Source organism: Geotrypetes seraphini, chromosome 9, assembly GCF_902459505.1.
Source record: "Geotrypetes seraphini chromosome 9, aGeoSer1.1, whole genome shotgun sequence".
Taxonomy (NCBI): domain Eukaryota; kingdom Metazoa; phylum Chordata; class Amphibia; order Gymnophiona; family Dermophiidae; genus Geotrypetes; species Geotrypetes seraphini.
Window position 1 is genome coordinate 4,063,815 of NC_047092.1, and position 22,501 is coordinate 4,086,315.

Sequence of the window (22,501 nt, forward strand, 5' to 3'; positions counted from 1 at the left end):
CAGGAGAGCCAAAAGAACTCAACCCGCGGCAAAATAGAAAGCAAAAAAGAGATTCAATGGGCGCAAATTGAAGATAGACTTCTCAGCTCCGCGAAAGAAAAAGAACTGAGGAGACACGCCCGGACCATCGGGCGGGAAGGCTCTGGCGCATGCGCGGTGCGGGCATCTCGAAACTTCTGAGTTTCTTCAAGCAAGACATGCTTGCAAGATGTCCGTATCGGGGCTCTGTCGGATGACATCACCCACTAGTGAGAATACCTGCCTGCTTGTCCTGGGATAATGCTTTTGCTGCTGTGAAGAGTAAGCTGGTGAGGCAAGCTTTAAACCAGCCTGGCAGCTGCCTTGCTGGGAATTACTAGACCACAACAAGTTTTGTAAAGGAGAGAAAAATTGGAGAGAGCTAAAAAAAATAAAATTCAATTTATTTTATCAAACTGTCTGAAAAAAGAAAAACAAATAGGCTAGCACTGGTGAAATTACAGAAGGTGCAGATTTCCAGCATTCACAGAACAAAACACTTTACCTGTACTAACAACATCCACCTGACTGTGCCTCCCCCAAGCAAACATAACACAACAGTTTTCACAGAACTTAATTCTGCCTCTTTTTAAAACTAAAAGCCAAAAGACATAACTGACCATGTAAATAAGACAAGCCTTTGAAGGGTGATCAAGAAATATTGTATAAAATTACTCAGAGATGTGAAACTCTGAAAGGAAGGCTACAAAACCTCCCTTGGGTAAAGAGTTTACCTTCCAGTCATTGTTATTCTATAAAAATCTTTTTTGATCACGACCTGGAAAGGCTGAAAAGTTCAAACTGTTTCAAAAGTTCAAAATTTTGAAACAGTTGGAACTTTTTAGCCTTTCCAGGTCGTGATCAAAAAAGATTTTTATAGAATAACAATGACTGGAAGGTAAACTCTTTACCCAAGGGAGGTTTTGTAGCCTTCCTTTCAGAGTTTCACATCTCTGAGTAATTTTATACAATATTTCTTGATCACCCTTCAAAGGCTTGTCTTATTTACATGGTCAGTCTTTTGGATTTTGACTCTTTCTGACCTAGTGTTTGTCAAATAATATCCCTGAACGTAATTCAGTAATTGGATTTGAATTTTTTCTTTTTAAAACTATGCATATTTTACAAATGTTTCTACTACGCATGACACTCAAATAAGACCCAGATAAAATTAGCCTTTTAGGATAATGTTCAAGAAAAAGAAAGAGTAACTTCATTTAAACCCACATGAAACGGATTAGGAGTTGTAACTTGAGAACTGCAATTCTGAAAGCCAGGGGACCACTTTGGGCTAGATTCACTAAGCCTACATTACCCTTCCGGTCCGTGTTCGATCACTGGCCGACTGATTCACCATTAGTCTCCATGCAAATGGGCTCGATCGGAGGCATGCCCCACACCGACCTCAGAGTGATCAGGGAGAGCAATTCTAACGCATGTGCAGACCATCTTCTTTGCCTGTAGATCAGGGGTGTCCAACCTTTTGGCTTCCCTGGGCTGCATTGGCCGAAAAAAAATTTTCTGGGACCGCACAAACGCTGCAGCAAGACAGAGGAGGGAGCCGGCAAGACGATAAACACCCCTGGGCAGCTGAGGAAAACACTGCATCACCCTCAACTGGGGCCGCACAAAATACTTGGGCTGCAGGTTGGACACCCCTGCTGTAGATGGTCTGCACATGTGCTGGCCCTCTGTAGAACTGCTTGTTGGCTGATCTCCCCACACTTCCTTAAAAGGAGACCAAAATGAAGTCTGTGCCAACCTGACTCTCCTCTCTCCCATCCTTCCCCGCTTTAAACCCGTGGGTGAAAACCACAGGCTCGCACTGTGGGGAAGAGTAGCTGAGAGCAGGAGAATTGGGGCACTGATTCGTTTCGGGGGCGAGAGCAGGGCAGCAGAGAGCAGGAAAAGACATGAGCGACTGGTCCTCAACAGTCGCTTCTTTTTTGATTGGCCAGCCCAGTTGGTGTTCCTTAAATTGTTTAGTGAATCACTGCCTTCTTACATTTGCATGCACGGACAGGATCTGGACAGAATCAGCCAGGTTTGTGAATCAGGTCGGGACATGATCACTGTCCTTAGTGAATCTAGCTCTTTGTCCTTAAATTCTAAACGACAGTAGGGAACCTGACTGCTCAGTTAACACAGATCCACTGAACTAATTAAGCTAAAATTTTCTGATAGGATTAGAGGAGCTGTTCCTATGCCCCACCTTGGCTCTTGTGTTCTGCCAAAATTTTATTGGGGGGTCTCCTCCCATTTCCTCACCAAAAGCAGCAATACTTGTGCTTCTAAGGGTTTAAAGTGAAAATGTTCAGATGGAGGATAAAATAAAACCCATGTATCGGAGTTTTGTGGTCTTAACATCCGTGATAAAATATTTTGTTGAGAGATGACTGACAGAGTTAAACTCTTGTCCAGCTTCAGAACTGTTCTATTTACACCCCGGTTACAAAGTGACTTAACTGTTCCCTTTAGATGCACATGAGGAGCTATTCCAAAAATGAAATACTGCTGCAAGAGTACTCAAATCACCTACTCTCTAAAATCATTCAAGAACTACTCAGGGGAGCGGGCGCGGAAGCATTTTTACAACCACCTCTGCCACTTTTTATTTAGCTTATAGGATTATGACTTATCACTCAGTACAAACTAAGGGCCCCTTTCCTCAAACCGCAGTAGAGCTTTTTACCACAAGCGTGTGAGGTAAATGCTCTGACACACATTCAATTCCTAGAAGCGTCGGAGCATATACCTTGCTGGCCTGCGATAAAAAGCTGTACCGCGGTTTGAGAAAAGGAGGCCTAAGTTGGCTGCCAGTTACAGAGCACATTTTGGAAACGACAAGAATGTCAAAGCATGACCTAGAACCCTGCTGACCATGCAAAGAACTTGCTTGCAAGTTGTTGAGCTCAGATCTGGAAGAGGCAGGTAATTAAATCTGAAATCCACATACTCGCATTGAACCTTACTTCCCTATTCTAGAGAATAGTCAGAGATTTGAAAGATGAGGTTCAGTTTGCAATGTCATTAAGCAGAAAGTGCAGTGATTTGATATAATAAAGACTGCCTTTAGCTCAGTTATCTGCCTCAACCTTTCCTAAGGAAAAAGGACAAATGAGGTTAACAGTGTATTGCTTGATGTATAAAAACAGTAATTTAGAGCATTAACAAGGTACACGCTTTAAAATACAGTGGGATGTCATACACAAAACAGTAAAATGATTCCCTCCATTGTTTGATCTCTAGTGCTTCAGTTGAGGTATCCGCGGCAGGACATGGCACCACATCTGCAAGAAGTCCGGGCTCTTTTTTTGGCTGGGCTGATTTCAATATATTCTGAGCTCAGATCTACAGAACCTGCAGACACAGGAAGAAGAAATATAAAGTTTGCTGTGATTAAGGTGTATTTTTAGATTCCAGATGTAAACTCTAATAGCTGCCTAATAGGTAGTACAAGGTCTGACAATTAAATTTGTAAACTTGCCTCCATGCGTTTACATTGGCAGCACTGTACGAACAACTCGGTAAGGTTTCATAACCTTGGTAGATCAGTGTCTCACAGTTGTGTTCGTGCTGATGTGTGGTACTGTCTTGCTGAGTGGCGTTCATTATTGTTGTGTGTTTTTGTGTGCCATCGCAAGAATGTCTGAGTTTGAATTAGAGCAATGAACAAACGATACATTTCTTGTCTAACTCGGAAAGAGTGAAAGTGAAATCAGGGACACGTTAGTCCACGTTTATGGGGATAATACCATGAAGAAAACAGCAGTGTACAAATGAATTAAACATTTTTCTGGGGGGAGAGAAAGCATCACTGATGAAGAAAGGTCAGGGTAGCCAGTAATGAGCAGAACTGACACAAACAGTGCAAAAATTTGTCAAATTGTGAATCAAAATCGTCAGCTGACTGAGAAGCATAGCACACCAAGTAAACATCGACAGAGAAACAATTAGAAAAATCTAAACTCTCAATGGCCACAAATTTGGTCTTGGAGGATGAGATCTACAGTGTCCACATCTATGAGACAAGCTTGTTTTTTTCTCTTACATAGAGCTTTTTGGACCCCAGTTAGATTGCAAAAGTTGAATAGCTCTAAATCTAATAGATGCTGGCATTGTAGTCTCAAAGTTGGGACTCTAGATCATTTATTATTCTACTGTCCCTTCATTTTAGCCTTTTGGAAATCAATTTGGGGCCAAATCAACTGTTTATTGGAGAACCCTGTGGCTCTATCTTATGATATGGTTCAGGACTAATGTCAGGAAGTTCTGCTTCACTCAGAGAGTGGTTGACACCTGGAATGCCCTCCCAGATGAGATTATTGCGGAATCGACCGTCCTAGGCTTCAAGAGCAAACTAGATGCATATCTCCTTAAGAGAGGCATAAAAGGATATGGTGGACTATAAATTACGACAGGTGTACACCTGGCAGGGCCTCCGCGTGTGCGGATCGCCGGACTTGATGGACCGAAGGTCTGATCCGGAGATGGCAGTTCTTATGTTCTTATGATACAATTCTATTTGGTATGTCAATGAGAACACAGAGTCAAATTTCATCAAAAAATAATCAGCTTTTATAGATTATGACAGGGGTCACCATACAACATATTACATTTAATTGGAAAAATTGGAGTAGACTCAACTATTGTTTCTGGTAGAACTCGTTATGTCATTCTATAAGACGGAAAGAACAATTGCATTACAAAAAGGAAATTATAATAAATTCAAAGAGATCTGGGGGCCATTGACAAAATTTTGTAATGAGTAAATATCATTTTTCCAATACAAGTATAAATGCAGATGAAGGGTGGGGGGAGGGGGTTCTGAATGTGGGTAAATTTTGGTTTTTGATTAAGATTTCTTCTTGGATGTATTTGGTTTGACATAATGTGGAAGGGGAGGGGAGAGATCAATTCAATTCTTATGTATTAAGGTTAATGATAAGAAACTCAAGTGATGTACACATTTCAATATGTCAATTAATTATACACTTGTTGTAAGAGGAAAAATGAATAAAGAAGTTAAAAAACAAAGAAAAATCTAAACTGAAAGCAAAATGGCCCTGAAGGAGCTCACCGATGAAAGCAAAGGAGAGTCAAAGTTTGCCAAGACCTTTTGGAGAGGCTGTAGATTTTAATGGGGTGTCTAGGATGAATGGGATCCAGCTGGTGATATAGCTGAAGGAAGGTGACCCAGAGGATGGTCTGGTGGCTGAGCAGGGGGAATTAAAATTTAGAGCAGTGTTTCCCAACCCTGTCCTGGAAGACCACCAGCCAGTCAGGTTTTAAGGATAGCCCTAATGAATATGCATGGAGCAGATTTCCATGCCTGCCACCTCCATTATATGCAAATCTCTCTCATGCATATTGGATCATTTACTTTTTTACTGTCCCTGTATTAAATTATTTTGGAATTCAATTTGGACACAGGTTAACCGTTTACTTGAAAATCATGTTGCTTTGTCTTATACTATTCTGTTTGGCATGGCTATGAGGAAAAAAAGTCAAATTTCATCTTATAATAACAAACTTCTATTCATAATGACAGGGGTGGCAATTCAGCACATTACGGCTAACTGGAAAAATGATACAAATCTTAATTATTCTTTTTGGTGGAATTCACTGTCACATTTTTAAAATGGAAAGAGCAATTGCTGTACAGAAAGGTAATTATAACAACTTTATAAAGATCTGGGGGCCATTAGAGAATTATTGTAATGAATGAACATCGTTTTCCTTTCTGATGGATACATGTATTTTATTGGGGGGAGGGGGGAAATTGGATGATTAATATTTTTATTTAATGATTGGATTTCTGTTGAAGAATTGTTGGGTGGGGGAAAGGGTTATAATTTCTACTTTAATGGATTATATGTATAAGAATGTCAAGTGCTGTATATTTTTTTTAGTAATGTAATGTTTTAATATTAATCACTTGTTTGTCAGTTTTAAATTGAATAAAGAATTTTAAAAAAAAGGGTTATCCTGAAAACCCGACTGGCTGGTGGTCCTCCAGGAAAGGGTTGGGAACCACTGCATTAGGGCCTTAACGTGTGGAATAGCGTACACTAGCCGCTACTGCTTCCTTTTAAGCAAGCAGTAATTTTTCAGCTAGCGCGCACTATAGCACACGCTAATCTTGTGCGTGCGCTAAAAACGCTATCGCACCTTAGTAAAAGGAGCCCGTTAATTCAGTACCTCATTTGCTCTTCAACAAAAATGTAACAACCTCATTTCGATCAAAAGGCTTACCTGGTCTTTTACACTTATATGCAAATAGATGGGCTTTTAAAAAAGTACCATTTTTTCGCAATTGCTTTTTTACTTTCTAATTAGTTAAATGTGAATTGTTGTTTTTTTTTTAGTTTAAGTTTTTTTTATTGAATTTTTTTTTTCCATTTAACAACAAGTGTCATAAATTTTCATACAATTATCTTAACAATACACTTGATATTTTTATAATATATTTTATATATAACATTTCTTGTCTTATTTTTCTTATGGTTTTATATATCATATAATTGTAATTATTTTTCTTATAAAGTTATACAATATATATATTGTAATGATTTTATCAATTATTATTTAAATATGAACCTTTTCCCCCTCCCTTTATTACGTTATTTTCATGTAAGAATATCATCTATTATAATATTTTATTTATAATATATGATAAAGAAAATAATTCCCTCCCCCCCTCCTTCTTTATACTATTTTCTTATCATGTACATTGTTAAAAGGCTGGGTAGGGTTTGTAGCAGCAGTTTGTGTTGGGGGTTTTATTTTATGTAAACTGCCTAGGTTTAGGCAGTATATAAATTTTAAAAATAAAATAAAAGGTATGGCATTCCAGGTTTGTAATCTCAGATAGCAGCAATGAAGAACTGCCCTCTAAAATAAGCCTATCTTGGGAAACAAGAGATGGAGCTGACAACCCACCCACTGTCGAATTAAAAACACAGATCAACATCAGTCTTTTCCATTGTGTGTAGATGGTGAGATCTGTAATACACGACGTATCTAAGACAATTTATCCTACTGCTCTATTAAGTACACGACCAATACCTTTCATTTGATAATCAAATGTAAGCTCCTCTCCGGCCTTAATAAACCGCGTGGCGAACAGGGCAATGCGTGGGAGCCGTATATCCAGATTGTCAATGAAAACGTTGAATACCTGTAGATTTGGGTCACACTGAAAAGTGAAGGTACAGCTTTAGTTTTCCAACAAGTTTCAGACAAATATCTGATGAAAAAAATTCTCACAAAAAGAAAAATCAGAACACAATATAACTCATTTAAATTTAAGTTGAAAACTGTTTTTTAAAATGTCAAATGAAAACTCAAATAGACTCAAGGATAAACTGAAGATACAGAACTGTATGTTCATCACATCTTCAAAAGAGTCATATGTCCTAGAAACAGTTTACCAAAGACATACAACTTGTCTGACTTTTTCCAAGCAGCTGCAACAACAGCAAAAATACCGATGGGGTCATTTACTACAGCACACAAGAACTTCATTATTGCGTGTTATCAGTTAGCAAAATATTCCTCTCGGAAAAGTTTATCTTTGCTATATCAGAATTCCATGACCCAAGTTCTACCGGTACTTATGAAGTGAAGAGTCACGCAGCTGCTCTACACTGTCCATAGTCACCTTGTCTGATAAGTACAGTATTGGACTTTTTTCTTTTCTCAAATACTAGGAAATTGATTCATTTCAAGTGTGAAACAGGGACAACTTTGTCCCCGTCCCTGCACGATCAATATCCCTGTCCCATTCCTGCAAGTTCTGCCTTAACAACACAAGCCTCAAACACATGATTTTAAAGTGTCCAAGGCTTATGCAGATTAGGACAGAGCTTGCAGGAACAGGGACAGGACATGGATAGAGAGACCTCACATGGACGGAGAAAATTTGTCCCCGTGTCATTCTCTATGTGGTACCTTAGCCTAACTTCAAGCCTTGTAAATACAGAACTTGTACATTTTCATTTCAAGATGTGATATCTTGTGCAATCTGAAGCTGGTATTTTATAGTACAGTTTGCTTACATCTCAAAATCTGAGTCTATCTTAACCTGCATATAGCTTTCATAGTGTGGTGGTCCATAACCCTCTAGACCTGGTCTTTTCTGTTCATAGAAACCTAGAAAAAAGCAGCAGAAAAGGGCTATAGCCCCCCAAGTCTGCCCATTCCAAGTATCCCCTCCCCTGAATTTACTCCCTTAAAGATCCCACGTGAGTATCCCATTTTCTCTTAAAATCCGTCACGCTGCTGGCCTTTATCACCTGGAGTGGGAGTCTGTTTCTATAACCATAAAGCCCTATGACCTCACAATGCAGATGGAAAGAGCTTTAGCCAATAGGAAGAGGAGATGCAAATGTTAAGAGCCTTAGCCAATAGGGAGAGGAGGAGATAGTGGATGCTGTGGCCATTTGGCCTTTATCTGCCATCATAGAAACATAGAAACATAGAAAAAAGCAGCAGAAAAGGGCTGTAGCCCACCAAGTCTGCCCATTCCAAGTATCCCCTCCCCTGAATTTACTCCCTTAAAGATCCCACGTGAGCATCCCATTTTCTCTTAAAATCCGTCACGCTGCTGGCCTTTATCACCTGGAGTGGGAGTCTGTTTCTATAACCATAAAGCCCTATGACCTCACAATGCAGATGGAAAGAGCTTTAGCCAATAGGAAGAGGAGATGCAAATGTTAAGAGCCTTAGCCAATAGGGAGAGGAGGAGATAGTGGATGCTGTGGCCATTTGGCCTTTATCTGCCATCATAGAAACATAGAAAAAAGCAGCAGAAAAGGGCTGTAGCCCACCAAGTCTGCCCATTCCAAGTATCCCCTCCCCTGAATTTACTCCCTTAAAGATCCCACGTGAGTATCCCATTTTCTCTTAAAATCCGTCACGCTGCTGGCCTTTATCACCTGGAGTGGGAGTCTGTTTCTATAACCATAAAGCCCTATGACCTCACAATGCAGATGGAAAGAGCTTTAGCCAATAGGAAGAGGAGATGCAAATGTTAAGAGCCTTAGCCAATAGGGAGAGGAGGAGATAGTGGATGCTGTGGCCATTTGGCCTTTATCTGCCATCATAGAAACATAGAAAAAAGCAGCAGAAAAGGGCTGTAGCCCACCAAGTCTGCCCATTCCAAGTATCCCCTCCCCTGAATTTACTCCCTTAAAGATCCCACGTGAGTATCCCATTTTCTCTTAAAATCCGTCACGCTGCTGGCCTTTATCACCTGGAGTGGGAGTCTGTTTCTATAACCATAAAGCCCTATGACCTCACAATGCAGATGGAAAGAGCTTTAGCCAATAGGAAGAGGAGATGCAAATGTTAAGAGCCTTAGCCAATAGGGAGAGGAGGAGATAGTGGATGCTGTGGCCATTTGGCCTTTATCTGCCATCATAGAAACATAGAAACATAGAAAAAAGCAGCAGAAAAGGGCTGTAGCCCACCAAGTCTGCCCATTCCAAGTATCCCCTCCCCTGAATTTACTCCCTTAAAGATCCCACGTGAGTATCCCATTTTCTCTTAAAATCCGTCACGCTGCTGGCCTTTATCACTTGTTACAAGATGTAAAAGTACACAAGTATCTCGCTTGTACTTTATAAGCACTTTATAACCTACATCCAATTCATGCATTCTCTTTTTCCTTCACATTACTGATGCTTATTTTGAATCTCTCAAGCTCCCTTTCCTGACCAGCTTTTCACAGCAGAACACCCTAAAGTGATATAATAACCCAAGAGAATGTATAGATTGAATACTCCTTAGCTTATTGTTAAACTGCAAGCCCAATGATTACCTATGAGGAAAGCTTAGCAAAGATGCATCTAAAGGTGTGTAATGATGAGCTCCTTACACTGTGATTCACAAAGTGTGACACATTGCCATAGCGTGCCGCATCCACTGTAAATTCATCAGAGTCATAGTCAAGATCGAAGAGGTATGTGATGCCCTTGTGATCATATAGCTGCCCTCGTCTCTCGGCTTCTTCACTCGTGATCACCTAAATGTAAGAAAACACTGCCATACATTATGTAATTATCAAGACATGAACATTTTCTTATACCTTTCCCCCACTCAGTATTTTTGAATAACTTTATCCTGCAGTTCCTGTAATAGCTCCATGTTTGGCCACCTACTGAGTTTTCATTGTATAGGTAATTGCTCACATAAGGGCTTCCAATATCAGAAATCAAAACAAGTTGTCCAAAGTCTCCAACTAGAGAAGGATCTTTGTCCCTCTGAGGCCTCATCTGGAACTGCCCACTCAGCTCAAGACCAGGGGAAGTGCCTTCAGAAACTTCCCAATTCCCTGAACTAACCCAGCCACTAAAGCAGGCAAGCCGGCATCAGCTGTTAACAAAAATCAGCTGAGAGTGGAATCCCTTCAGGGGCGGTGGGGGAAGACCAGGATTCCCCACTGCTCCCTGCCGACTCACGAAGGCCAGGGAGTACTGAATGCCTGCAGCTGCTGCCGACGGAGCTCCAGGACCGCACCGGCCTGAACAGCTGTTTTCAGGCTGGCCACAAGTGCCTTGCGTCTGGACCAAATTGTGCACTACTTCCCCTGAGATGTGCTCAATTGGTCCATATGCAACCTAGCTAGAAGAAAAGTGCCAGTTAGTAAGAAAATAAAGTAATTTACAGCATAGTTAAAGGGAAAGCAACCCTTCAGACCAGCACTTCCTCAGGATTATTTTTTTTTTTACAGAACAGACTTCACAGGCTCTCAAAGCAATATGCCTTGCTTGAATTAGGGGGCAAGGCTTACTGCTGAGGCTCCTCTAAAAAAATGGGGGGAGGTGGAGGAAATGAGGGGAGGGACCCAGGAAGAGACCAGCTGGGTTTGACACCCCCGAGGTCGGACGGACCCCCAAACAGGGCCCACTCAAGCTGAATCTGGCCAAAAACGGGGACTAGAAACCCTAAACAAATTCCAACAGCCCTACCAAGGGAGATGGGTACAGCTCACTCAACATCTGCTGGAGACTGAAAGACTGATAGGAATAGGGGAAGATACCTCTTATGTATTATTCTACAGTTTTGTTTTCAGTCTTCATCTGCTGGTCATGATGAGATATATACCTGCTTGTAAGATTAACCTGTACCGGTCTGGAGAGAATTTGGATTTTGCTCACACTTTCAGTAGTAGCTCAAGGCGCACTACCAGTTTTACCTGAATGCATTTCCCTGTTCCAAGAGGGCTTACAATCTGAGATTGTACCCGAGGCAAGAGGGTTAAGTGACTTGTGCAAAATCACAAGAAGAAGTTGTGGCATGCGCCATATGATCTTGGGCAAGTCACTTAACCCCCTTCTACTGAATCAGAACAGGGAAATACCTACCATGCCTGAATGTGACGTGCATATGGATTTGAATTTCTGATTTCAGGATTATAAGTAGGGGGACAAAAACTTAAAATATTATGCAGTGTCATATCACATTTAAAGAAACTCATAATGTTTTCCTATAGCATCTAGTACAGACAAAACTTTTGTTTTGTTTCTCTATGTTGTTTCTATGTTTTTTTACGTTTTTGTTTTAAAAAATGTTGTTTCAGGTTGTTGGTTCATACTACTGCTGACACAAAGGAAAAATGAGGGACAGGCTCCCTATTGTTCCAAAATGGACATAGTATTTCAAATCAATGCAGATTTGTAGCTAACACTTCTCATTAAATAACTTGTAGTCATGTTTATAAACCTGGGACAAATACATACCTCTCCAAAATATTCCATAACAAAACTATTCTTTTTAATTTTCTGCAGGGTTTTCACACCCCAACCCCGGCCATTGTTAGTTCTAAAGATACAGAGTGGATAAGGCGTGCCCTTCTGCACAACTCGATTAGGGCACTCCTGCCCACATTTACAGCTAGAATTGCATTCGTAGATCGGTTGGCCTGGATGGATTCTTAGCTGACCCTCTTTATCGTAAGCAAACTTTACACCAGCCTGAGCTGCACAACAGTTTTCCACAAAACAGTCTGTACACTCACAGCCCACCATGGCTTCGTTCATCATGCTGATTCCAGGGGAAGCCTTGTAGTCATTAATGTAATGGAAATCAACAGGAGGGCCTTCAAGATCCACAACATTTTCTACAAAAATCCTTGCATTGTTGCTTTTTTTCCTGTTCAGTTCATCTTCCCATCTTGTCAGTGCTATTCTCTGCTTCGCTTTTTTGACAATATATTCTGCAACAGCAGGGTCCAGAGCTTCAATATTGTTTTTCAGGATTATTGCTTTATCTGATTTGAGCTGGGATAAGTATTTATACTGGTCACTGTAAAACTGCTTTAATAACAAGGCACATTTGAGGTTTCTTCTGGGCTCCCAACTGGTTGTGGATTCAGGCCATCCTTTCCATTTTACAAGGTAATATTCCATCCCCTTCAAAACATAAAAGCACATATCAGGGTGTCAAATTGCTTTTTTATATCAGCCTTTGCATCACCAACTTATCTAAGGCTTTTGACTCAATTAAAGAAACCAAACCAGCACATCCCTCAGTCTAAGCAGTTCATGTCTACAGTGGTAATTAACATAAAAGCATACATAATGATGTCAGATAAAAACCCTATGGCCTACCAAGTCTGCACGATTATACCATCTCGTGGGTCCTATGTGTTTGTCCCATTTCTATTGAGTTCAGATAGTTTTGCTCCATACCTTCCACCAGGTGCCCATTCCATGCACCCACCATCTTATTTAAAAGGGTTTCCTTTCACTTTCAGCCTACGTCCCTTCATTTCTGAACTTCCTTTCAGTTGGAAGAGACTCACCTCCTGTGCATTTATGCCACAAAGATTTTAGGGATAATAGAAGAAAAGGTGCATTAACATTTTCTATAATAAATGTGAGCTTACAACCACAAAACATTTAGTCGTAAATTGTCAACATCTGCAATACAGACTTACAAGAGTTATACATTTTTTTAAAAAAAGTCATTAATGAGGGCAAGAGATGGTCAAGGCATTATTAGTCACTGGCATGCAAAGCTTGTGTCTCAGATTTACTAAACAATGCCCTGAATCTTACCACCAGCTCTCATATAGAAGACTTTGCCAAGGGCTTCATTCCAGAATAGAGCCAAGAGTAGATTTCACACTCCCACTGTGCCTCACTATTGAAGATCAATGCTACAGGGTGGAGTAACTTCACCAGGGCCCAGCATGCTGTCTTAGTTCCACACTCCAGCTCTGCACTTGGGGCTTGCCTGACTGCAGTCGAATAAGATAAGGGCCACCCTCACATCCACAACAGGCACAAGGCCCCAGTACTGGGACAGTATGTGGAATGTGAATAAACAAAAATGTATAAATTAGGCTAAGATTTACTACCTTTCTCAAGAAATTCACTCAAGGTGGTGTACAGCAAAAATAGCCAAACATAGGCAACAGACAATTACAGCAACAAAAATATTCAAACAAGAGCAACTGTGGAGGAAAATGGTTAAAAAGAAGCTAAAAGGATTGGCAGCAAAGGTTAGGTCAGGACATTATTTAAAAATACATTTCCCCCTCCATATTCGCGGGGGATAGGGGCAGAGCCAGTCCGCGAATAATATTCGGGCCAGTTCTGCTCTTATCCCCCGCTTCCCCTGTGAGTCCCCCCCCTTAAGCCTTACCTAGTGGTCTAGTGGGTTTTCAGGCAGGAACAATCTTCCCACCTTCCTGCCCCATGCAGATCGCTCACAGGAAATGGCTCGAGAGACTACAGGAGCTCAAGGCAGCCATTTCCTGTGAGTGATCTGCACAGGGCAGAAGCGTGGGAAGATCGCTCCTGCCCCAAAAACCCGCTAGACCACCAGGTAAGGCTTAAGGGGGGGCTTCTAGGGCTTAAAATAGTCCAAAAAATTAAAGCAATTTTTTTCGTTTAAAACTGCGAATAAGTGAATCCATAGATACGGAATTTGTGAATACGGAGGGGGAAGTGTACCATCATAGAAGCCCAAACCACATATATTCCACGTATTAAAGGTGGAAAGAAGAGAAAATGAGAGCCGGCATGATTAACAAGTGATGTGAATGAGGCTATTAGAGCCAAAAGAACATCCTTCAAAGAATGAAAAAAGGATCTAAATGAGGAAAATAAAAAAACAACATAAATACTGGCAAGTGACATAGCAAGAATATGAAGAGACACTTTCCAAAGAGGCAAAAACTGATAGTAACCATTTTTTTAGGTACATCAGAAGCAGAAAACCTGTGAGGGAATCCATTGGACCGTTGGATGATCAAGGAGAAAAAGGAGAGCTCAGGGAAGATAAGGCCACAACAGAGAGACTGAATGAATTCTATGCTTCAGTCTTTACAGAAGATGTAAGAGATCTACCTAGACCGGAAATAGTTTTCAAGGATGATAATGCAGAGGAAATGAAAAATCTCAGTGAACCTGGAAAATGTACTGAGCCAAATCGACAATTAAGAAAGTGATATATCACCTGGACCAGATGGTAAACATCCCAGGGTACAGAAAGAACTCAAAAGTTAAATTGCTGATTCTGTTACTGATCTGTAACTTGTTGCTAAAATAGTCCACAGTACCTGAAGATTGGAGGGTAGACAATGTTACACTGATTTTAAAAAAGGGTTCCAGGGGTGATCTGGGAAATTAGACTAGTAAGCCTGACTTCAATACTGAGCAAAATAGTGGAAGCTATTATAAAAATAAAATTATGGAATACGTAAATAAACATGTTTTAATAGGACAGAGTCAGCCAAAGCCAATTTGCTTGATTTCTTTGAAGGTATGAATAAACATGTGGATAAAGTGAGCCAGTTAATGCAGCGTATCTAGATTTTCAGAAAGCTTTTGACAAGGTTCCTCATGAGACTTTTTAATTTAAATCGTGGGATAGGAGGCAATGTTCAGTTATGGATTAGGAATTGGTTATCGGACAGAATACAGAGGGTATGGTTAAATGGCCATTTAGAAACATAGAAATAGACGGCAGATAAGGGCCCACGGCCCATCCAGTCTGCCCACCCTAATGGCCCACCCCCCCTAACTACCTCCATGAAGAGATCCCACATGCCAAATAGAAACATAAACATAGAAACATAGAAATAGACGGCAGATAAGGGCCCATGGCCCATCTAGTCTGCCCACCTTAATGTCCCTCCCCTACCTTTGCCCTGTGAATAGATCCCATGTGCCGATCCCATTTGGCCTTAAAATCAGGCACGCTGCTGGCCTCAATCACCTGTAGTGGAAGACTATTTCAGCGATCAACCACTCTTTCAGTGAAAAAGAATTTCCTGGTGTCACCTCGTAGTTTCCCGCCCCTGATTTTCAACGGATGCCCTCTTGTTGTCGTGGGACCCTTGAAAAAGAAGATATCTTCCTCCGCCTCGATGCGGCCCGTAAGATACTTGAACGTCTCGATCATGTCCCCCCTCTCTCTGCGCTCCTCGAGCGAGTATAGCTGTAATTTGTCAAGCCGTTTTTCGTATGGTAGATCCTTGAGTCCCGAGACCATCCGGGTGGCCATTCTTTGCACCGACTCCAGTCTCAGCACATCCTTGCGATAATGCGGCCTCCAGAATTGCACACAGTACTCCAGGTGGGGCCTCACCATGGATCTATACAATGGCATAATGACTTCCGCCTTACGACTGACGAAACCCCTTCGTATGCAGCCCATGATTTGTCTTGCCTTGTCTCAATGGAGGACGGTAAATAGTGAGTACCACAGGAATCTGTACTGGGACTATGCTATTTACAGATTTACAGATGATCTGGAAATTGGAATAAGTAGTGAGGTGATTAAATAGTTTTGTGACATCTGCAAATTTAAAGTTATCAAAACTCATGAGGACTGTGAAAAATTGCAGGAAGACATTATGAAACTGGAAGATTAGGCATCCAAATGGCAGATGAAATTTAATGTGGGCAAGTAGAGTGATGCACATCAGGAAGAATAGATCCGGGTGTCTTTATAGACACTACGCTGACATCTTCTGCCTAGTGTGCAGCTGTGGGAAAGGCAAGAAAACAGCATGCTAGGAATTATTGGGAAAGGAATGGTAAATAAGACTGAGAATATTATAATGCCCCTGTATCGCTCCATGGTGTGTTCTGGTCAACACATCTCAAAAAATATATAGTGCAATTAGACAAGATTCAAAGAAGATGAACCAAAATGATAAAGGGGATGGAACTCCTCTCATATGAGGAAAGGCTGGGGCTCTTCAGCTTGGAAAAGAGACCGTTGAAGGGGGATATGATTGAGGACTACAAAATCCTGAGTATAAAACGAGTAAGAGTGAATCGATGTTTTCACCCTTTCAAAAAGTACAAAAACTAGGGGACACTCAATGAAATTACATGGTAATGCTTTTAAAACAAATAGGAGGAAATATTTATTTACTCAAAGAATAATTCGTTGCCAAAGTATGTGGTTACAGCAATTAGCGTAGATGGGTTTAAGAAAGGTTTGGACAAGTTCCTGGAGGAAAAGTCCACAATCTGCTATTGAGACAGACATGAGCTCCTTGTGAAGACCAGAATCTTATTCCAACTGTATTGCCTTCTAGGTAACGTGTTATATGGTTCTGCACCAATCTATCTAAATGACAGACACACCATGAAAGAAGTCATATGACCAAGGAGAGACCTGAACCCCTTTACCTACCCTCCAATTAAGAGAGCGAAGAGACACAAACTACTAGAAGGCCTGCTAACCTTCCAAGCAGCACAACTGGATGTAAAAGTTGTCAGAATATTAACAGTACCAAACTAGAGACTCTTCTGAAAGGAAATAAAATCCATGTTATTTAGGAAATATATCAAGTTATGTTACCCAATGACCGCCCTATACTAGACTGAAAATGTAATTCTCCGGAAACAGACACCTAGAAATGTAAGGTTAAGGCAGAATATATGTCAATAAATAAATGTAATGCAATGTAATGTAATGGGGAAAGTCACTGCTTGCACTGGATCAGTAGTATGGCGTCTCCCTAGGGCTGCAACACGACACCTTACATGTAGGACAGCAAAATACTGGTCTACATGTCAAATAGACCCCACCGCTGAGCTGATCACAGCAAGGGAATCCCCGATCAGCTGAGCCGGCAGGCCTACCTGAAGCAGTGGCTTCGGGAAGGCCTGCCAGCTCAGCTGATTAGGGGAAAATACCCCTGCTGCAATCAGCTGATGCTGCAGCAGCACCCCCCCCCCCCCCAAAAAAAAACATTCAGCGAAATTGGCAGGAGGGATGCTCACTCCCTCCAGCTACCACACTCACCCCCCCCCCCATTGAAGACCGGCAGGATGTCTACTCCCTCCTGCCGCCAATCCCCAGAACCCCTAACACCCTTTGAGCCTTAACATACACACACCCCTACCCATACCTGTTAGAGGAAAGTCTGGCCGGAGAGATGCTTACTTCCTGCGTCCAGCAGGCCCACTCCAAAATGGTGGGCCTGCCTGGTATATCCTGTGATGCACCAGGGAGGGGCCTAAGGCCCTGATTGGCTCAGATACCTTAGGCACCTGAGCCAATTGGAGTGTTAGGCCTTCTTCCCAGTGCATGCTGACATGCACTGGGAGTGGCCTAAGACTCCAACTAGCCAGATACCTAAAGCCACTCCCACTTTGTTCTGGAGGATTTTAGATAAGGTTCTGAAAACCTTTTTTTCAGGATTTTCTATTGCTTCAAAATATGCCCGAAGGTGTAATTCATTTTTTCTCCCTTTTACCCTGTGCATTTCTTATAGGTTCAGACTGAATGAGTTTTAGCTCCATTTTATTCTGCATGGTTTCAGGCTTTTGAGCCCTAGAGAATGACATGATGACAGAATCTGTCACTGTCTCCGTGGATAACAGTGGGAAACCATCCCAAATCATTCTTTAGTGTCTATCTCAACCTCAGTCCTTCTACACCAGCATTCTTCAATGCAAGGCTTGAAGGTCAGTGGCTGGCCCCATTAAGACTCTGATTCTTCCCTCTCTCCTTAAAGAATGACATGGGGATGGTTTCTCGCGGTTAACCACGGGAACGGGTACAAATTCTGCATGCAACTCTTAACTTGCTTATTTTCACCTTACCTCTTCTACCTTGTAGTCACATAGGTATTCCACCTCATAATTGTTTAAATTCTTTTTTGTGATTCCAATGGATTGACAAGTGAGCTTGTCCTTCCTACATAATTCCTGCAGGGTCTCCAGGGAAGCAAGACATGGCACACACCAAGCTACAATAAGAAAATAGGATTTGTTTACAAGGAAAGCTCCTCTGCTATGCTAAAATAATTCAGCATATTATTTCAAGTACTTTTTGTTGTTGTTGTTATTATAACAAGCAAGAGCTGAAAATTATAAAAGAATTCAGCTTTCTAGTTGTATGACTAGTCTCCCCAAGACCCCTCATGTCCACATCCCGATCGTCCCATGTTTGATCCACCCCTGGGTGATTATTGTAACACTTTATGCCCTAGATTCTAGATACAGAAATTATGAAAGGTTGGTCAATGTTGAGACCTCCTTGTAATTTTCCCAACTATTTAACCTAGATTCTAGATATGCTTTCTGTTTTGAAGCTGTGTGTATAATAATAAGTTTATTTTTATATACCGCCATACCCAGGAGTTCTAGGCGGTTCACATCAATCAATCATTATACATACAGTACAAATAGATATTTAAAATTGAAATCATCTAAAATTTCGGCAACGTTAAAAACTTACAGTGGGAAGATACAAACAATTTAAAATGAGATAAAAATTATAAGTAAGTAATAAGATACATTAGGTTGCCAGTCTATTGAATAATTGAGTTTTTATCTGTTTTCTAAAATCAAGATAGGAGGAAGCTTCTAACGCAATTTTGGCAAACCATGTATTCAGTTTGGCCGCCTGAAAAGAAAAGGTTCTGTCGAGGAACCTTTTGTAATGACAGGATTTTATTGAGGGGTATGCAAACAAGTGTACTCTTCGAGAGCTCTTATTGATGTAACTCAGGGTAAGATAGCCTGGTAGCAGATACGTGAGAACTTCAATAAGACTCTGGATTCCAATGGCAGCCAATGAAGCTTTTGATAGAATGGAGTCATATGCTCCCATTTTTTGAAACCCAGAATAAGGCGAACAACCGTATTCTGAACTACTCTCAACTTTTTGAGAATTTTCTTAAAAGCACCCAAATATATGATGTTACAGTAGTCCAGAATACTTAAAATGGAAGATTGAGTTAACAAGCGAAAAGAGGCTTCGTCAAAGTACTTCTTGAGCTTTCTGGGCAGACATGCTTAAAAAAAAACAACGGTATTTAAATTTTGTAATTTACCCCCCCTTTACAAAGCCACAAGAGCGGGTTTTTAACGCAGGCCGGCATGCTAAATGCTCTGTGCTGGTCCCAACGCTCATAGGAACTCTATGAGTGTCAGGAGCAGCGCAGAGCATTCAGTGTGTATGCCTGTGTTAAAAAAAACACTGTCACAGTTTTGTAAAAAAAAAAAGCGGGGGGTGTATAGATTTAGAACTGTTTTACAAAGCACCCAGATCTGGAGCTACATTAATTCCCTCCATTCTACATTTATAACAATGTTTTTAGCATAAGGACTGAGTAGTGGTTAAATCTCTCAGTAGTCCCATTAGTTATTTTCCTAGTTGTAGACTTTGAGATTGAAGGTAGAATGAATGTGAGTGGGACAGCACTGGAAGATCTAGCAAAGCATGCACGAAAAGTGCTTTGGGAGAGATAAGAAACTCAAGACAGCACATTGTCTGAAAATCCAAGTGAGGACAGTATATTGAAGAGTAGGTCGTGATCAAGAAAGTCAAAAGCAGTGGATAGGTGAAGAAAAATGAGGACTGAATAAGCACTTTTGAAAATAGAACGCCATGGGATTAAGAAAAACTAGAGGGCACTCAAAAAAATTGAAGGGAGATAGGTTCAGAACAAATGCTAGGAACTTCTTTTTCACCCAGAGGGGGTGGTTGAGCAGAGTACGGTTTTGGGTTTCAAAAAGGGATTGGACGAGTTCCTGAAGGGTAAGGGAATCCAGGGGTACAATTAGAGGGTTACTATACAAGACAAAATGCTCTTGAGTAATAGATCAGGTCATTGACCTGGGGGGCCGCGGCGGGAGCGGACTGCTGGGCATGATGGACCTATGGTCTGACTCGGCAGAGGTAATGCTTATGTGCTTATGTACTTAAAAAATAGAAAACGGAACGAGTTAAATGGTCCACATTCTCAATGGAGGGTTCTGCAAGGGTCTATACTGGAACTGCTGCTTTTAAACTTATTTATAAATGATCTAGAGATGGGAATAACTAGTGAGGTAATTACAACTGCTGTTGACACAAAGTTATTTGAAGTTGTCAAATCACAAGAGGATCTTACGAGATTGGGCATCCCAATGGCAGATGATGTTTAATATTAAGTAAGTACAAAGTGATGCATGTGATACATGATACAGGGTTCCACGTTAGGAGTCACCGCCCAGGAAAAGGATCTAGGCCTTGTTGATGATAGGTTGAGACCCTCTGCTCAGTGCGCAGAGGTGGCTAAGAAAGCAAATAAAATGCCTTTTACTCCATGCTGGAAGTGCAATTTTTGTCACCACATCTTAAAAGAGATTTAGTGGAATTAGAAGGGTGACGGAAATGATAAAAGGGATGGGAGGACTTCCCTATGAAGAAAGGCCAAAGCGGCTGGGGCTCTTCAGCATGGAGGTGATATAAGAGGTCTATAAAATACTGAGTGGTGTGGAAAGTGTGGATGAGAATCACTTGTATACTGTTTCCAAAAATACTAGGACTAGGGGGCATGCGATGAGGCTATGAAGTAGGAGAAAATATTATCTTCACTCAACGTGCAATTAAACTCTGGAATTTGTTGCTGCAGAATGTGGTAAAAGTGGTTGGCTTAGCAGGGTTTAAAAAAAACAACACCCCCCCCCCCCCCGGGCTTGGCTAATTTCTTAAAGATGAACGGGGGTTGGGGGTGGAACTATTGTTTTCCTCCTCCCAGTATGGCAACGCTTATGCTTTCGGGCAGAGGAAGCCCCGGCTTAGAGAGACGCCAGGAAGCTCTTAAGCCTTTATTCAACTTCTGAGAACTGCTGCTGCTGCCTAGAGACGAGGCTCGAGCTCACGCGCGTGGAGCCAAACGGAGCCTCTTTCTGCACGCGCGCCTTTGCGCTGCTGTCTAGAGACGAGGCTCGAGCTCACTCGGCGCCTCTTGCTGCACGCGCGCCCGACCCCTCCCCCAACCCCCCCACCTCCCTCACACTGCGCTGCCCGCGCTTTCCTCACCTCCTCGCTTCGCCGCCATTTTAGTGCGCTCTCATTCAAAAGTTGGTGACGACACTGATGGGACGTCCAAGCCCTCCCCCACCCCTCGCCGAGGAGGTCCAATCGAAGAAGCGCTGCGGCGCTCGGGTCCGCCCACCGAGGGGGGGCGTGTCCCTTCCGGTCTTCGGACGGGTTGGTAGTGGGCAGGGTCAGGGACGGAGCGGGTAGCACGCATGCGCCGAGAGAAAGGCGCGAATGGCACTAGCTTCAAAGCCACGTAGCTTTACAGTATTGCCATGTGATGAGTAGATTTGGGAGGTGGGGGCTCTGTGCCATAGAAACCTCTAATACAGTGTAGTAGTCTGTTTATCCCAGCAAGCCAAGTCATCTTACTGTTGTTGGCCAGGGCTAGGCAGATTGCATAAGCCATATGGTCCTTATCTGCCTTCATGTCACAATAGAGCCATGCACCTTCCCCTTCTCCTCATCCCTTGGCAGAGAAAGTAGGAAGGGGGAAAAGTAGGCTCCACCATCTTTCTCCTGCCCCTGTGTCCACCCCTCTCCTTCCCTTACTTGGGCCATGTACAGTGATAGGGAGAGTAGATGGCATTGATGGGCAGATAGGGAAACACCAAGGGGGCGATCCAGTCTTCATTTTTCTCAGTTGTAAATAAAACAAATTAACCTCACTCCCATTTCTCCAAGAACCGCTACACTTATTTTTCCTAAAACAGTCAATACAAAAAAATGGAAGAACCATTAGGCTAATAGTTTGTGCAGCAGACTAAGAGCCTGGGGAACTGGGTTCAATGCCCACTGCAGCTCCTCCTGACCCTGGACAAGTCACTTAATCCTCCATTGCCCCAGGTAGATAAACTTAGATTGGAACATAGTAAATGACCACAGTTAAAGAACTCAACATCCAATCTGCCCATTAGTTGCACACATTCAAGTTTCAAGTTTATTTAAAATTTGATTAATCACCTAATCAAGCAAGAATATTATTTAAATTCTACTGTCTACTATTTAAATCCATAAATGGTGACAGCCCAGCCTACTTGAACAACCGCCTAATCCAAACTACCACAACCAGACACAGGAGAACCCAGACACCATTCACATACCCTCCAATCAGAGACATCAAACGGAAAAAACTGTACGATGGCCTTTTAGACACACAGGCAGCAAAACTAGACCACCAACTCTCCAATCT

General features: G+C 41.8%; 1 protein-coding gene across 2 annotated transcripts; it reads right to left on the reverse strand.

The window, feature by feature from the left end:
* Nucleotides 1-1,577: 1,577 nt before the first annotated feature.
* SUV39H2 (suppressor of variegation 3-9 homolog 2) lies at nt 1,578-21,392 on the reverse strand. Of its 2 annotated transcripts, XM_033957815.1 has the most exons (6): nt 21,310-21,392; nt 18,099-18,244; nt 11,763-12,434; nt 9,899-10,045; nt 7,087-7,216; nt 1,578-3,378 (listed from the first exon to the last, which is right to left on the reverse strand). In XM_033957815.1, exons 1-6 carry the CDS (start codon nt 21,326-21,328, stop codon nt 3,272-3,274), a joined length of 1,221 nt encoding a protein of 406 aa, XP_033813706.1. In that variant the 5' UTR covers nt 21,329-21,392; the 3' UTR covers nt 1,578-3,271. The 2 variants fall into 2 exon arrangements, with proteins under 2 accessions (XP_033813706.1, XP_033813707.1); XM_033957816.1 differs by lacking the exon at nt 1,578-3,378 and having other exon boundaries at nt 7,104-7,216; nt 9,842-10,045.
* Nucleotides 21,393-22,501: the final 1,109 nt, after the last annotated feature.

What these genes read in the sequence shown, in the direction of transcription:
- SUV39H2 (XM_033957815.1), bottom strand. An exon ending in TTATGGAATATTTTGGAGAG is followed by an intron (nt 10,046 to 11,762) that starts GTATGTATTTGT and finishes TCTTACATTTAG; the next exon opens with GTGATCACGAGTGAAGAAGC. An exon ending in ATTTGATTATCAAATGAAAG is followed by an intron (nt 3,379 to 7,086) that starts GTATTGGTCGTG and finishes CTGTGTCTGCAG; the next exon opens with GTTCTGTAGATCTGAGCTCA.